The sequence below is a fragment of the Bombina bombina genome, chromosome 3 (genome assembly GCF_027579735.1).
Source record: "Bombina bombina isolate aBomBom1 chromosome 3, aBomBom1.pri, whole genome shotgun sequence".
Lineage (NCBI taxonomy): Eukaryota > Metazoa > Chordata > Amphibia > Anura > Bombinatoridae > Bombina > Bombina bombina.
Genome location: NC_069501.1, coordinates 892,598,006 through 892,615,080, shown reverse-complemented (window position 1 = coordinate 892,615,080; position 17,075 = coordinate 892,598,006). Strand labels below are relative to the sequence as shown.

The following is a 17,075-nucleotide window of genomic DNA, read 5'->3' as shown; positions in this document are numbered from 1 at the left end:
ATAAGAAGCTGTTATCTGTCACCGTGCTTGTTCTCTATATTTTCGGACCTGGATGTCAACTAGGTATGATCCGCACTGTGGAGGGCTCTGATTAAGTGCGTACTTTAGGTGCATAGCTGTCGCGGGCCGGTACTGGGCCACAAGTGCTGTACGGAAAGTTACGGAGCTGGCACCATATCTGTCTGGTAGACTTGCAGGAGACCCTTCAACGGCAGTAGTCACCGTTCGGGTAGTTGCCGGTGAGATTTTTAGTCGGGTTACGTTTCCTTTGATCACTTAGAAGCAGGTGTTAGTGTCTCTGAACACAGAGCTTCACCTACTTGCGACCATCCACTTGTCTGATATTTTTTAGCCACTAGTACTAGGTAAGACAAGGCTATATAAAAAAAATATTATGATCGTTCATATATAAAATTGAGATATTGTTTATTTCAGAAGCCAGAGAATTGATGATTTAATTGATGTTACACATGCTGCAAATAAAAACAAGGGGTAAGCAACTTATCTATATTTTATCTGAAATTAAATAAATGTATAGTTTCATATTTAAATTATATACCTCAGAATGCTAGATGTAAATTGCCTGCAGCATTTTGGGATTTCCCAGAATACTCACCAGGAGTTTTATAGAATATGAGGTTGTTGAGGCAAAAGATTTAGAAGCATGTGGCCTTTTGAACATGTGTATGAAATGTTAAAAATAGAAAGCTTTCATTGAATATTCTAAGGGATTAAAAAAAAAATACAACCAATGTCCAGAAGCTAAAAAACAAACAAAAAATAACTGTGGGAAGCTAGAAGATTATTTGGCACCAAATGCATCAAAGAAAACATATTTCCGAAATGACTGCTGAGAGTATAAAAAATTAGGCATTCACACTGTCCTTCATCCCTCTTTTTAATACTGGATTTATTGATGCAATTTACACTTTTTTGCTTGACCGCCTGTAACTACGTGATTGTGATCTTGTTTTGTGAACAAAAGGAATAAACATTACATTATTCACACACTAACAGACATGACTATTTCTATATTATACATGAAGAAAAACTGCTTGGCCTAGATTACAAGTGGAGTGCAATTAATAGAGCCAGGTGCAATATTAATATTGCAAAACCACACTAATATTAGCACGCAACTACTGTAGGTATTGCAAGTTCAAGGTAAAATAGAACCAGAGAATGTTTAGAGCAGCCGACATTCCTTTGGTGCGCCTTATACTTTCAATGGATATTGCAGACGCGTTAAAAGGATACTAAACCGGGGGGCGTGGCCAAGCAGCAGCTATAGGAAGACGCATCTTTTTGTAGCTTGTCAGAAACAATTAACAATTTATTGAATTTTGCTCTCTGAGGTTCACTTATGCAGTAAAGATCTCTATTATATGCAGTATGAGCTCATGGAGAGCTGATGGAACCAACTTAAAGTCAGATTTGAAGACTTTATGTTTGAATTCGGATGGCTGCGGCCTACTTACATGAACTTGGCGATTCCTCCCCCCTGGCCGCCTGGTTAAGGGGCCACATACAGAGTAAAAAGGGAAGCTCCTACCGTATACTTTCACATTATGCTGCCATGAATTGTTTTCCATCCTGACCCAACAGCAATGGATCGTGTCTCTAACCTAACATGGGGGACTTTAGAGAAGCTGCTAAAGGATCACTTCAGCAGACTAGAGAGGCGCATGGACCTCATCATCCGGGGCCGCAACTTCCCAGAGGAAATGCAGTATAAAGACTGTGGCTTTGAAGAGGCATCCTCCCTTCCTACACTGACTACCTTAACTACCATCGTGGGTACAGCTGAGCGGCGGATCGATCAGATTAAAACACGTAGCGGGCGAGCCCGCACAAAGGAGATCCGTCTGCCACGTAAGGTGATTGAGACTTTGCCTGTCAAAAGGCCCGTTGAGCAATTGGAACGTCACAGGAGGGTAAAGCGATTGGAGCAGGGGAGGCCTCGAGCACCCTCGGGAAGGAGAGGACTCTGGGGATCCCGCTCCCCTGCGCTTAAATGGCTGCTGGGTTTGCTGGACTGGTTGAGCCTCACTGACCTGCCTTGTCTGCAACAGTGTGAAAGCGATTCACTCTTAAAAAACAAATGGAGTGTCATGTATGCTGCAGGCAGGGAGAAAACTGGAGTGGGTTAGAATAAAGTACATCACACAAGGCTTCACAAGGCTCCCAGCCTTGTGAAGCCTTGTGTGATGTACTTTATTATGGCTTTAACCATTTTAGTATATTATGCAGCAATGTAATTATCTGTACACTTCTATTATTCCCCAAAAGCATGTATAACCTGAGCATAATTCACTGATCCTCTTCTTTTACCCTGTTTTATGATGACTTTATTGTCTGATGACGTAATTTGTATGTACTAGGTTTGAATGATTACTTAAGCTACAAACTGCTGAGATTTTGGGTACTTACTATGAACCCCTAGTTAATATACTCTGGCCTTTCCCAATGTGAGATTGATTGCTATCCTGTCTGTTACATGTGGGAGGGGTAGTTAATGGTTTATTCACTTGGGTTATGTTAAATAGCTCCTCCTTGTATTTCACTGTACACAGTTCAGCAGTATATAGATACTTATAACCAAACGCTAGCCTGTCCCAATGTGTAGGGGGTATATGACTGCATATAGTGACCTGTAGCCTTAGTATACTCCTATAGCGATATGGAAACTTATTCACAGTATTAAAAAGAGTAGTATTGATTCTTTGAAGATTGTTGCAGGAAGATTATTATTACGCCTTCATGCATGATGTTAGTGATATGAGTTTTAAGTTAATAAACAATTTAGTAGATCTCCTGGGCCCATATACGCTTAATGACAAGATCTGTTAAAAGGACAGGAGAAAGAAAGCGAGAGAAGTAGAAAAGAGAGTTAGAATTAGAAAAGAGAGAAAACCGTGTTTAGAATGAGAGTAGTGAGGCGCAGTTACCCCCTCATATCATCTTGTGCACCCTTTCCTTTTTTGCATTCTCTGTTTATTTGGCAGAGTTAAGCAGTCTCTGCCCTGTTCGGAGAACTACAGTTTGCTCTCCGAGCCCTATTATAGTGAATTTTGAATATTTACATACATATGCCCTCCCTCTATCCATACTTTATGCTTGGACCCACCCGTGGCCCTTGTGATATAGGAGGACGAGCGTGTAGTATAGGCCCATAAGTGACCTATCCTACGTAAAGCCCCTAGCATAGAAAGTCTCATCACGGCCCAAAAGTGGCCTCTACTGTCTTGATTGTTGAGAGGGGTAAAAATGAGGGAAGCGGCAGGTTTGCTCCCCTATCATTGTATCCTACAATTTGTAAGCAGCAAAGTATTGTGTTGATTCTTGAATTCCTTGTTTTCTGAGCAAAGTGCTTGTATGTTTTTTCTTTCCCTCAATAAAAATAAAGTTTATATATAAAAAAAAAAAAAAGGATACTGAACCCACATTTTTCTTTCATGATTCAGATATAGCAAGCTATTTTAAGCAACTTTCTAATTTTTTCCTATTATTAATTTTTCCTGGTTTCCTTGGTATCTTTATTTAAAAAAAACCCCCAGGAATGTTAGCTTATGAGCCAGCCCATTTTTGTTCCAGCACCCTGGATAGCGCTTGCTGATTGGTGGCTGCATTTAGCCACCAATCAGCAAGCGCTACCCCAGTGCTGAACCAATTATGGACAGACTTGTAAACTTACATTCCTGCTTCTTCAAATAAAGAAACCAAGAAATTGAAAAAATTATAATAGGAGTAACTTAGAAAGTTGCTTAAAATTGCATCTGAATGATGAAAGAAAAAATTGGGTTCAGTATCCCTTTCAACATTGCTCATGTTGCAAGTTGTGAGTTATGTGTTGTGTTATATGTACTGAAGTGTACACATTAAAAATACACAAAATATTGAGAACAAATGTATGATTAATAAATATTAAACTCTTAATCATCCTTTATTTCAGAAGCCAGAGAATTGATGATTTAATTGATGTTACAAATGTTGCGAATAAAAACAAGGGGTAAGTAACCTATCTATATTTCATCTGAAATTAAATAATTTTACAGTGTATTTTTGTAACAGGTTTGGAGATGCAGCTTTCACATTTAAATTATTTAACACAGAATGCTAGATTTAAAGGGACAGTATACACTCATTTTCATATAACTGCATGTAATAGACACTACTATAAAGAATAAGACGCACAGATACTGATATAAAAATCCAGTATAAAACTGTTTAAAAACTTACTTAGAAGCTTTCAGTTTAGCTCTGTTGAAAAGGCAGTTGGAAAGCCCACTGCAAGTGGGAAATAAGACACTCGCCCCTCCACCTTCTTTTGCATATGAAAAGACCCTTTACACAAACAGGAGCAAGCTGGAGAAGATAGCTGACGGTATTCAAATAAAACTTTGGGGCTTGGTTAGGAGTCTGAAAATCAGAGCAATGTTATTTAAAACTTATTATAAATTTAAAAAAAAAAACTTTATGGGCTTTATAAATAGATCATCTACAAAACATTTATGCAAAGAAAAAATGAGTGTATAATGGCCCTTTAAGTTGTCGGCAGTGCAACTTATTCAGGTACAAATCCCCAAATCCGGAATTCCAAAATAAAAATGTATTCTGAAATCCATACTTTTTAATTAATATTTTTTTTAAATTAAATAATCAAAAATGACTATTTTTCCCAGCCTGTAAGTCACAATATTCTCTACCTGTGTCTTTATTTTGTTTATTTGTGAAAATAACAGTCTATATTTATTTAACAAATATTACCTTTCTGATTGCAGTACTGTACTATCTTTCTGAGAGTACTCTGTATACAAAGGAATTAAAAATAATATTAAACTATTTCAAATTTGGAAATGTTTGTACAACATTTGTTTAATGTAATAGTATTTCTAATGCTTTCTTTAAATGTAGTATTCAATTTATGCAATATTTGAAAGAGAAACATTCAAATTGATATATTTGTATCTATTATGTATCGATTTACTAAATTCCCTACCATATGAACTATTGAACTTCTGAATAGTATTTGTTAAATCAAATGTTACATTCGAAATTTCGAATGTGGACATTCAATCTAATTATCAACATTTGAATTAGAAAATTACATTCAAAAACTGTAAATAGCATTTGATTATAGAATTTTTAAGAATATTTGTTCTTATCAACATTCAATTATGTAGATCAAATTTCTACAATAACATTTGTTCTAACATTTGTATTAGAATATAAACACATTCGCCCATCCCTAGTTACAAGTATAAGCTGTACTTATGACTTGTAAATATTGCCTATTTGACATAAGATATTGTCGTTTATACTTGGTCCCATCCATTCTCTAAATCGTCCTTTTTTAAAGATGATTTATTATTCGTTATTTATAAAGCACCAACAGATTTTGCAGCGCTGCCCATGGGTACAAGGATAAAAGTACAAAGGGGGAAACAATACAATAAGAGACAACATTTTACAGACAAATACAGGGGGAATTGAGGGCCCTATTCCTGTGGGAACTTACAATCTAGATGGGTAGGAGGATGGGAAACAGGAGGTGGGGACTGCAAAGGTGAGAATGATATTAGTGAGGAGATAGATGAAGGCAACTGTTAGGTAAGTGAAGTTCATTTTTAATGAGTCGCGTGATAAGCTTCCCTGAACAAAAGGTCTTTAGGGAACGTTTAAAGGAGGAGAGGCTAGGGGAAAGTCTGACAGCTTGAGGAAGTGCGTTCCAGAGGGTTGGTGCCGCACGAGAGAAGTCCTGTAGTCTAGCATGAAAGGAGGTGATGGTAGAGGACACAAGAAGCAGGTCATTGTTGGATCTTAGCGGACGGGCTGGAGAATATTTGTTGATGAGTGAGGACAGGTAGGGTGGGGCAGCATTGATGAGGACTTTGTAGGTCAGGGTGAGAATTTTGAATTTAATTCTGCTGTGAATGGGGAGCCAGTGAAGGGACTCACAGAGAGGTGCAGCAGAGACAGAGCATCAAGAGAGGTGGATTAGCCTTGCAGATGCATTTAGGATGGATTGAAGGGGAGAGATGTGGGAGAGAGGAAGGCCAGATAGTAAGTTATTACAGTAGTAAAGTCGGAGTGGATTAGCTGTTTAGTAGTTTCAGCACTCAGAAATGGACGAATTTTGGAGATATTCCGTAGGTGGTTGCGGCAGGATGAAGAGAGCAATTGGATCAGGGTAATAAAGGACAGATTTGAGTCAATTGTGACTCAGAGGCAGCGGACTTGGGGTGATGGGGAGATAGTGATGCTGCCAACACTGATGGAAATATTAGAAACTGTAGTGAAGTTAGAGGGGGGGATTAGAAGTAGTTCGGTCTTGGACATGTTTATTTTTAGGTGGTGAGATGCCATCCAGGAAGAAAATTTAGATAAGCAGTCGCTGATGTGAAAATTGACAGAAGAAGAGAGTGCAGGGGTGGAAAGGTAAATCTGGGTATCATCAGCATAGAGGTGATAGTTGAAGCCATAGCTGTTGATGAGTTTATCCAGTGAATAAGTGTAAATAGAGAAGAGTAGAGGACCCAGGACAGAGCCTTGAGGCACTCCAACAGACAGAGGCAATGGAGAGGAGGAGTTACCAGCAAAAGAGATGGAGAACAATCTGTTAGAGAGATAATAGTCAATCCAGGATAGGGCTGGGTCACAGAGCCCAAGAGAGCTGAGAGTCCATAGGAGAAGAGGATGGTCAAAGGCAGTAGAGTGGTCAAGTAAGATGAGTATAGAGTAGTAGCCTTTGTTTTCAGCAGAAAGGAGATCATTAGTAACCATGGTGAGGGCAATCTCAGTTGAGTGTTGGGGACGGAAGCCAGATTGCAGGGGGTCGAGCAATGAGTTGGAGGACAGGAAGTGGGTTAGGCGATCAAAAGCTAGTTTTTCAAGGATTTTTTAAGCTAGCGGGAGCAGTGATATGGGGCAGTAGTTTGCAGAAGAGTTAGGGTCAAGGGAGGTTTTTTTGAGGATGGTGGTTACCTTTGCATGTTTTAAGGAGGCAGGGAATGAGCCGGTAGAAAGGGATAGGTTGAATATATGAGTAAGAGCTGGAGTGAGGGTGGAAAACAGAGAAGGTATTAGATGTGAAGGAATAGGGTCAAGTGGGCAGGTAGTGAGGTCTGAGGAAGACAATAGGGAAAAGAGGGTGCAGAGAGTGGCAGAGGGGGTGACTAGGAGTGAAGTTGGGAGATTGCAGGCTTGTGTGTTGGGATATTTCTTCAGATGGTAAGTGTTTTATTAAAAAAGTAGTCAGCCAGGTCTTGATCACTGAATGCAGATGAGGGGGGAGGTGCAGACGGGTAGAGGAGAGATTTGAAAATGGAGAAGAGTCTTTTAGGGTTTGAGGAGTGAGTGGATATAAGAGAAGAGAAGTAGTGTTTGCTTACCTAGGTGAAGGGCAGAGGTGTAAGAGTGAAGAATGAACTTATAGTGCATGAAATCAGGTTCAGAGCGGGATTTCTTCCAGGCACGTTCAGCAGTGCGGGAACATTTTTTCAGGTGGTGTGTTTGCTGGGAGTGCCAGGGCTGGAGCTTGCAATGTGAGGCTTTGTGAAGTTGGGGCAGAGCAAGAGTGTCAAGTGCAGAGGAGAGGGTATTGTTATAGTGGGTTATAGCAAGTTCAGGGCAGGATATCGTGGAAGTGTGGGGGAGGAGTATTTGAATAAGGTTGGATAGTTGAGGAGGGTCTACAGTGTGCAGATTTCTACAGGTGCGGGGGCAAGGGAGGGAAATAGGTTTAGCTTGTATATTAAGATTAAAGGTGAACAGATGGTGGTCTGATATGTGAAATGGGCATCAAGCAACATCAGATAGAGAGCAGAGATAGGAGAATACCAGATCAAAAGAGTGTCCATTGTGGTGGGTAGGGAATAGTGTGGATTGTGAGAGGCCGAAGGAGTTAGTGAGTGAGAGAAGTTTAGAGGCAGCAGGGGCAGATGGGTTGTCATTGGGGATGTCAAAGTCCCCCAGAATTAGAGTAGGTGTATTAGTAGAGAGAAAGTAAGGAAGCCAGGCGAATGCAGTGGACTTCAAAGGAAGAAAAGGAGAGAGATGGAAATGGAGATAGGTACTGATAGGAGCAGGAGGGTGAGAGTAATATGCCAACACCACCACCGTGTCTCTCACCTGACCTAGGTATGTGGTTAAAGTGGAAACCACCGTGTGAGAGCAGCAATGGAAGCAGTGTCACAGGAAGATTGCCAGGTTTCAGTAATTGCTAGAAGGTTGAAAGCGTTGGAAACAAACAGTTTGTGAACAGTTGTAAGTTTGTTACAGACAGAGCGAGCATTCCTGAGGGCACAAGAAAAGAGAGGGGATAAGCGCTGTGGGTTAATGGAGATGAGAATGTTGGTTTTGCATGATCTAGAGTTTTTGCAGTGGGAGACAGAGCAAGAGTGTAAAAGTGTGGTGATTGCTGCAGGGCCAGGGTTAGGAGAGACATCACCAGCAGCAAGCAGTCATAGCAGTGAGAGTGACAGAAGGTGAAAGTGAGACTTGTAGGAGAACATATGACTAGACACAGGAGAGTTAGAGGGGGATGTGTTTCTAAGGAAACAGAGTAGTTCATAAGAGGACAGCATAGGGGATGAGAGAAGGGAGGGTGAGATATGGATAAGTGGGGATTGTTGTTATAGGGACATTACCTGTTATTGGGACTGCAGTTTCCATCTCCAGTTTCTAACTCCAGTGAGTAACTCTGCCACTTGTAACATAGAGCTACTTTGAATCAGAGAGCCACGGCAAATATTTTAATATCCAAAATGCAATATCCAAACTATTGTGAAATCCAAATCTTTCCAGGTCCCAAGCAGTTTTGATAAAGGGTTTTCTACCTTTAATATACTTTTATTATTTTACTCATAGCCTGATGGTTTGTTTTTTTGAGTTTTTAAATCAGCTTTATTTATATAAATGAAGTAAGTCAGTACAATACAAAATAAATATACAGTGAAATGATATTAGTACATTTGGTAATCTGTACTTACAAAGAGAAACTGACATGGTTCACATTGAATAGAGAGAAAACACACAAAAATAATAAAAAAAACTATTAAAGTACTGTGGCATTCAATATAAGTGTCTGAAAAGTCAGAAAAACATATAGCTTAATTTCCCAATCACTCTGTATAAAGGTAACATGAGTATTGCAGGTAGTTGTTGAAACTCTTCATATATAAAGGAGTCCCAAGTCGCTTTCAACTAAATGTAAAGGGGCTCTTGTTTATGTTGCATGTAAGCATATTCTTCTCATTTTAAAATTTGGTAGAATTTACTATACCAATAAGTCAATGTTGGCACATCTCTGCTCTTCCATTCTTGGGCAATAAGGGACTTCATACTATTACTGGCTATGAATATTAATTTCTTTTTGTAGGTTGGAAGTTTATGAGGTATATTATTAAGTAACCACAGGAGTGGATCTAGCGGTAAATCTACACTTAACATTCTGGAAGTAACCTTTATAATAGTATGCCAACACGTTTGAATTAGGGGACAAGTCCACCATATGTGTCCCATGGTGCCTAATGAAGTTTCGCATCTCCAGCATTTATCGCTGGCAGATGCAAATAATTTATTTATTCTACAAGGTGTTAGGTACCAACGGTGGATGATTTTTAAATTGGTCTCAATGAGTTTGCTAGAAAGGCTTATTAATTACCTAGTTGATATGTCATGATCGCCCGTTGTAGTGCTTTATGTTTTGACTTCCCCCAGTCTTGTCCTGGTGGAAAGTCTACATTTAACAAGTAATTGTAAATAGACTTACAAGTAAGAGTAGGTAACTTAAATCTGTGAGGAAAATTCCACCAATGCCCTCGCAAAATCAGAGCTAGATTGTTTTTAGTTAGAAAAATGTTTTTCTCCATTCATACACTAAAGTTTATTAAAGTCAAAATTTTAACCACACATACATTTAGCAAGAGCTAAAAATTAAAAACACTGCACCTAAGTTGAGCTGTGATTTTTAAATTAGTCTGAAATCAGTATCAAAGGTATCTGGCAGCAAAATTATAGATATAGGCTAAGCCCTTACAATCCGAGGGCTAGATTAAGTTTAAATTTTTACCAAATATTAAAGCTGCATTATACCAGACCAACAAAGGTGAGCAAGTTAAAAAGAGGGGAAAGACAGAGCTTATCCCAGAGGACCCCTCTTTTTAACTTGCTCACCTTTGTTGGTCTGGTATAATGCAGCTTTAATATTTGGTAAAAATTTAAACTTAATCTAGCCCTCGGATTGTAAGGGCTTAGCCTATATCTATAATTTTGCTGCCAGATACCTTTGATACTGATTTCAGACTAATTTAAAAATCACAGCTCAACTTAGGTGCAGTGTTTTTAATTTTTAGCTCTTGCTAAATGTATGTGTGGTTAAAATTTTGACTTTAATAAACTTTAGTGTATGAATGGAGAAAAACATTTTTTCTAACTAAAAACAATCTAGCTCTGATTTTGCGAGGGCATTGGTGGAATTTTCCTCACAGATTTAAGTTACCTACTCTTACTTGTAAGTCTATTTACAATTACTTGTTAGTTGTATCTTGCCCATAACTTTAAATCTGTGGCAGGAGGTATCAGTGGTTAGGAGATTATAAAACTCAAATTGGGCCATTCGCCCTTAACCACTGAATCTCTTGTGTATAATATACTCTGCCTCACCCCCACCTTCTCTCACTTTAAATTAGGAAAGTCTACATTGCCTGTAAGGGGAGTTAGAGGGGAAGATCTAGATGAAAGGAAAGGGTTCTCTACTAGAGTTTTATCCCATACACTAAAGGTTTCCTGAATTATGAAGTTATTTTTGATTGCCTGTGGTAAACCTGATGTATTTTGCCAACAGAGAGACCCTAGATGTGGAGTTTGTGTGATGTTATATTCCAGTCTCCCCCATTTTTTGTGTTTGTAGTTAGTGAACCAGTTGACTATGCGCTGGAGGAAAGTGGCTTTCCTGTAGTTTTTCAGATTGGGCACCCCCAGTCCCCCATTTTTTATAGGTGAACACATAAGGTGTTTATTTATTCTCGCTTTACGTTTATCCCAAATTAATTCTAATATCCTATTTTGGAGATTCAGTATGTACTTAATAGGCAAGGGGTTTGGAAGTGTTTGAAAAAGGTACAATACCCTGGGAAGGATGTTTATTTTAACTGAGTTGATTCTACCCAGCCAAGAAATATTCATTGATCTCCATGAAGACATATCTGCTTTCAGGGTATTCTGCAGGGGTAGATAGTTGGCCTAGAACATGTCATGTGTTTTAGAGGTGAGGTGTATCCCTAGGTATTTCAAGGAGGTGGATTGAATACGAAAAGGGCTCATTTTGGTAATTCGAGAGAGGAGGGTATCATTGCATTGTATCGCCAGAAGTTCTGATTTTGATGTATCAATTAAAAAGTTGGAGGCCGCCAAAAATGCATCCAATTTAGCTATCAGAGGGGGAATGGATTTAACTGGGTCTGTTAGGCAAAAAAGGATGTTGTCTTGTATTTGTATCCCGTGGATGTCTACATTGGAACGCACAACAGTAGCAAGAGCCTCTACCATGCATGTGAAGAGGAGTGGCGATAGGGGGCACCCCTGTCTAGTGCCATTTGAAATTGGGAGGGAGTTATCCCAATAATCCTTACTTTGGCGGAGGGGGAGGTGTATAAAGCCATTATTTTAGAAATGAAGGTGTTTACCAGACTAAATTTGTGTAGGACTTCCCGAAGAAAGTGCCAGCAGACATGGTCAAAGGTTTTTTCCACATCCACTGACACTATCGCAATGGGGGTTGGTGTGGATTTGGGGTAATGTATTAGTTGTATTGCTCTAACTGTGTTGTCTTTGGCCTCTCTAGATGGGACAAACCCCACTTGGTCACTGTAAATAATATGTGGGAGAATCGTATTAAGCCTGTTGGCCAGAATCTTTGCATATATCTTAAGGTCATTGTTAAGTAATGATATCAGTCGAAAATTAGATGTGGTATCCGGGGTTTTGCCTGGCTTAGGGAGAACAACAATGTGTGCCTCCAATGCAGATCTTGAGAAGGGGTTGTCCTCGCTTATAGAACTGAACATCGATAGCATGTAAGGGGAAAGAATATCTTTGAATACTTTATAATATTAATCGGAGAACCCGTCCAGGCCTGGGGCTTTGTTAGAAGGGAGATCTTTAATTACTTCTAAAAGTTCCTCTTGCCAGATCGGTTTGTTTAGGGTCTGCTGTTGGTCTGGATAAATTTAATTTTGTTGGCAGGAGCTGTCCGAGGATTTTGGTTAGGTGTGTTTGATAGGTTGTATAATTGAGAGTAATAGGATCTAAATTCCTCAGCTATTTTCTCTTATGTGTTAATTTCTTTACCCTGTTTATTTTTTAATGTTAAGATGTGACCCTTGTGTAATTTTCTCCTTAATTTTCTAGCTAAGAGTGGGCCACTTTTGTTTTTGAGGGCATTCTTTTTACATACTTTGCCTATTAAATGATTGATTTGTGTTTTTTGTGATAATTGAATTTTTGCTAGGATATTATTTGAGTTGGTCTTCTAGCTTAGATAGATTTGCTAAAGTATCGTTGAGTGGACAGTTTTTTGTTTTATCTGGTATGCCTTGATATCGATTAGCTCCCCCCGTATGACTGTTTTATGTGCCTCCCAGAATGTTCTGATGTCATTTACAGTGGGTTCATTGAAGGTGAAGTATTCACCTAACAATTTCTCCAGGTGTTGATAATGTATGGGGTCTGCAAGTACGGATTCATCTAATTTCCATGTATAGTGAGGGAAGGTCTATGTGGCCACCTGAAAGAACATTGTACTATAGAGTGGTCTGACCAGGAGTTAGGGAGAATTTCTATATGTTCTACCTTAGACAAACTATTGACGTCTGTCATGAAGTAGTCTAGACAAAAAAATTTACGATGAGAGTTAGAATAAAATAAGCAGTCTTAACCTTCTGGGTTATATACCCTCCATACGTCATTTACTGTTAATTCTTTCATGCAGTATTTTACTGTAGATATTATTCTGTGGGGCACTGAGCATAATTTATTTGAGTTATCTAGAGAAGGATTAAATTTGAGGTTAAAATCCCCACCCATTATAAGAGACCCTTTGGTGATTTCTAGCAGTAAGTTAGTTAAAGGGATACTGAACCCAAATTTTTTCTTTTGTGATTCAGATAGAGCATGCAATTTTAAGAAACTTTCTAATTGACTCCTATTATCAAATTGTCTTCATTCATTAGTTTACCAACTAATACAATGTATCGGCCCTTACTATCCGTGTATTTTTTTATTAGCTGAAAAGGTATGTTATTTTTTAGTATTCCTACTCCGTTTGTTTTATGTGAGTTAGAGGCATAGTAAGATTGGCCGAATTTATACCTAAAAGTTTTAGGTTCATGCCCTTGTTGAAAGTGAGTCTCTTGAATAAAGATAACGTCTGCTTTTTTTCCCCCGAAAGTCCCTTAAGGCAATATTCCTTTTATAGGGGTTCTTTAGGCCCTGAGTATTGGCGGAGAGAAAAATTAGAGAGTCAGTCTTAGATTCTGTCATGAGGGTGGGATATTCTCATGGATAAGAATATAATGATGAGGATGTGTGAAATTGCAACTGGGAGTAGTTGAAAGTGGAGTTTGCTTAGGGCCTTGTGTGGAATGTTGGGAAATGTGGTATGATGTACCTTCACAAAGTGTATGTGAATGTGTACTGACAGGGAATGTATACAGAGGAATGTGCCACATACAAACAACAATAAAAATAAACATTTGCTATACAACAGTTTCAAAACAAGACACAAACATAGGGTAGAATGTACAGAAGACACCAACACCTTCATACATAGGTTAAGTTTTAAGAACTAATACTTTAACAGCTGTGAACTAGGAATATAAGAGATCTAACCTGCTCCTTCAGAGGAGCTGGAATTCCAGTGTGAGAAATCATAAGTATCGTGCTGTAACCATACTAATAACAGTAGAAAGAAAATTTGAACAACAAAATGACGTGAGAGAAAGTTTAACACATAACAATACCTTTTAAGTTTAAGAATTAGGAAAGTTCAGGAGCAAAAGGATTACCTATAGAACAGTCTGCAAGAGAGTTCAAGTAACGCTTGCTCCGTCTCTAGTATCTTCGAATGCAGGTGGTTTCCTTTTTTTCCTTTTAGAGAGCACTTTCATCCAATTTAAATGAGAGTCTCTTTAAGGATAACGGTGAGTCGGAGAATGGTTGATTGAGACATCTGCAGAATGTGGTGGTTTGAAAGACAGTTGTAGAGCCTGTGTTCTGCAATATCTTGATTGTCACTGCTCGCAGTTATAAAAAAACGACTGACTGTAGCTTGCTGAGCAGATTAGGATTTGTTTGGTTTGTCAGATTTTTGGTTTCTCTTGGATGCCATTATCTATTATATATGAGGCTCTTACTGCCGTGCAGATATTAAAAATTATTATTTTGCTGTGCGGTGTGAAGTGGATAGTCACACTGGTAGGCTATGTAAATCAGTTTCAAATGTCCCTCCACTTTACAAGCCTTAGATAAGTTTGGCGCCTTAAAATGTGTGCTGCATGGAAAAAGCGTTTGCAAAAGTAAGAAAAAGGCCTTAAATCACTGTGATATGTGTCCAGCTACCTGCTGGGTATAAAGCTTATAGGTTAGCAAAGTTATCCTCGTGATATTATGCCTGTTAGAGGATTGGCAGCCATAATGAGTATTTGCCACCTTATATTGCTCTCCTGGTGTATTAGAGTGTTGGGCAGCGTGGGCTGATTAGGAAGTTTTTAGTGAAGAGAGTTTAGGCCTGAGCGCCATGTGCAGACAGTATATATTCCAAGCTCCAAAAATAAGAAGCTGTTATCTGTCACCGTGCTTGTTCTCTATATTTTTGGATGTCAGCTAGGTATGATCCACACTGCGGAGGGCTCTGATTAAGTGTGTACTTTAGGTGCGTAGCTGTTGTACGGCAAGTTACAGAGCTGGCACCATATCTGTCCAGTAGACTTGCAGGAGACCCTTCAACGGCAGTAGTCACCGTTCGGGTAGTTGCCGGTGAGATTTTTAGTCGGGTTACGTTTCCTTTGATCACTTAGAAGCAGGTGTTAGTGTCTCTAAACACAGAGCTTCATCTACTTGCGACCATCCACTTTCATGGCTTAGCTCCGCTCCCCCCCTTGTCTGATATTTTTTAGCCACTAGTACTAGGTAAGACAAGGCTATATAAAAAAAAAATATTATGATCGTTCATATATAAAATTGAGATATTGTTTATTTCAGAAGCCAGAGAATTGATGATTTAATTGATGTTACACATGCTGCAAATAAAAACAAGGGGTAAGCAACCCATCTATATTTTATCCGAAATTAAATAAATGTATAGTTTCAAATTTAAATGATTTACCTCAGAATGCTAGATGTAAATTGCCTGCAGCATTTTGGGATTTCCCAGAATACTCACCAGGAGTTTTATAGAATATGAGGTTGTTGAGGCAAAAGATTTAGAAGCATGTGGCCTTTTGAACATGTGTAAGAAATGTTAAAAATAGAAAGTTTTCATTGAATATTCTAAGGGATTAAAAAAAACAACAATGTCTATAAGCTAAAAAAAAGCTGTGGGAAGCTAGAAGATTATTTGGCACCAAATGCATCAAAGAAAACATATTTCCGAAATGACTGCTGAGAGTATACAAAATTAGACATTCACACTGTCCTTTATCCCTGGTTTAATACAGGATTTATTGATGCAATTTACACTTTTTTGCTTGACTGCCTGTAACTACGTGATTGTGCTCTTGCTTTGTGAACAAAAGGAATAACATTACATTGTTCACACAATAACATACATGATATGATATCTAATATATTTCTATATTATACATGAAGAAAAACTGCTTGGCCTAGATTACAAGTGGAGTGCAATTAATAGTGCCGGGTGCAATAATAATATTGCAAAACCACACTAATATTAGCACACAACTAGGTATTGCAAGTTCAAGGTAAGATAGAACCAGAGAATGTTTAGAGCAGCCGACATCCCTTTGGTGCGCCTTATACTGAACCCACATTTTTCTTTCATGATTCAGATATAGCAAGTTATTTTAGGCAACTTTCTAATATTTTCCTTTTAACAATTTTTCCTGGTTTCCTTGGTATCGTTTTTTAAAAAAAATAACAGGAATGTAAGCTTATGAGCCAGCCCATTTTTGTTCCAGCACCCTGGATAGTGCTTGCTGATTGGTGGCTGCATTTAGCCACCAATCAGCAAGCGCTAAACAGGTGCTGAACCAAATATGGACAGGCTTGTAAGCTTACATTCCTGCTTCTTCAAATAAAGAAACCAAGAAATTGAAAAAAATGATAATAGGAGTAACTTAGAAAGTTGCTTAAAATGGCATGTGAATGATGAAATAAAAAAATGGGTTCAGTATCCCTTTCAGCATTGCTCATGTTGCAAGTTGTGAGTTATGTGTTGTGTTATATGTACTGAAGTGTACACATTAAAAATACACAAAATATTGAGAACAAATGTAGGATTAACAAATATTAAACTCTTAATTATCATTTATTTCAGAAGCCAGAGAATTGATGATTTAATTGATGTTACAAATGTTGCGAATAAAAACAAGGGGTAAGTAACCTATATATAATCTATATTTCATTTGAAATTAAATCATTTTACAGTGTATTTTTGTAACAGGTTTGGAGATGCAGCCTTCACGTTTAAATTATTTAACACAGAATGCTAGATTTAAGTTGTCGGCAGTGCAACTTATTCAGGTACAAATCCCCAAATCCGGAATTCCAAAATAAAAATGTATTCTGAAATCCAAACTTTTTAATTAATATTTTTTTTAAATTAAATAATCAAAAATGACTATTTTTCCCAGCCTGTAAATCACAATGTTCTCTACCTGTGTCTTTATTTTGTTTATTTGTGAAAATAACAGTCTATATTTATTTAACAAATATTACCTTTCTGATTGCAGTACTGTACTATCTTTCTGAGAGTACTATGTATACAAAGGAATTCAAAATAATATTAAACTATTTCAAATTTGGAAATGTTTGTACAACATCTGTTTAATGTAATA

General features: G+C 38.2%; 1 protein-coding gene across 50 annotated transcripts in view; it reads left to right on the top strand.

Annotated features, from left to right (window-relative positions):
* SCEL (sciellin) overlaps positions 1-17,075 on the top strand; it is a 182,803-nt gene that overhangs the window by 141,605 nt on the left and 24,123 nt on the right. For 9 of the 50 annotated variants that reach the window (XM_053707863.1, XM_053707890.1, XM_053707862.1 and 6 more), the window contains 4 exons: positions 436-492; positions 3,953-4,009; positions 15,262-15,318; positions 16,556-16,612. The exons of 6 other annotated variants lie outside the window; for them this stretch is intronic. In XM_053707863.1, coding sequence (XP_053563838.1) covers positions 436-492; positions 3,953-4,009; positions 15,262-15,318; positions 16,556-16,612 — 228 coding nt within the window. The remainder of the gene's footprint in view (positions 1-435; positions 493-3,952; positions 4,010-15,261; positions 15,319-16,555; positions 16,613-17,075) is intronic. 35 more of the 50 variants (XM_053707891.1, XM_053707888.1, XM_053707880.1 and 32 more) reach the window with 12 other exon arrangements.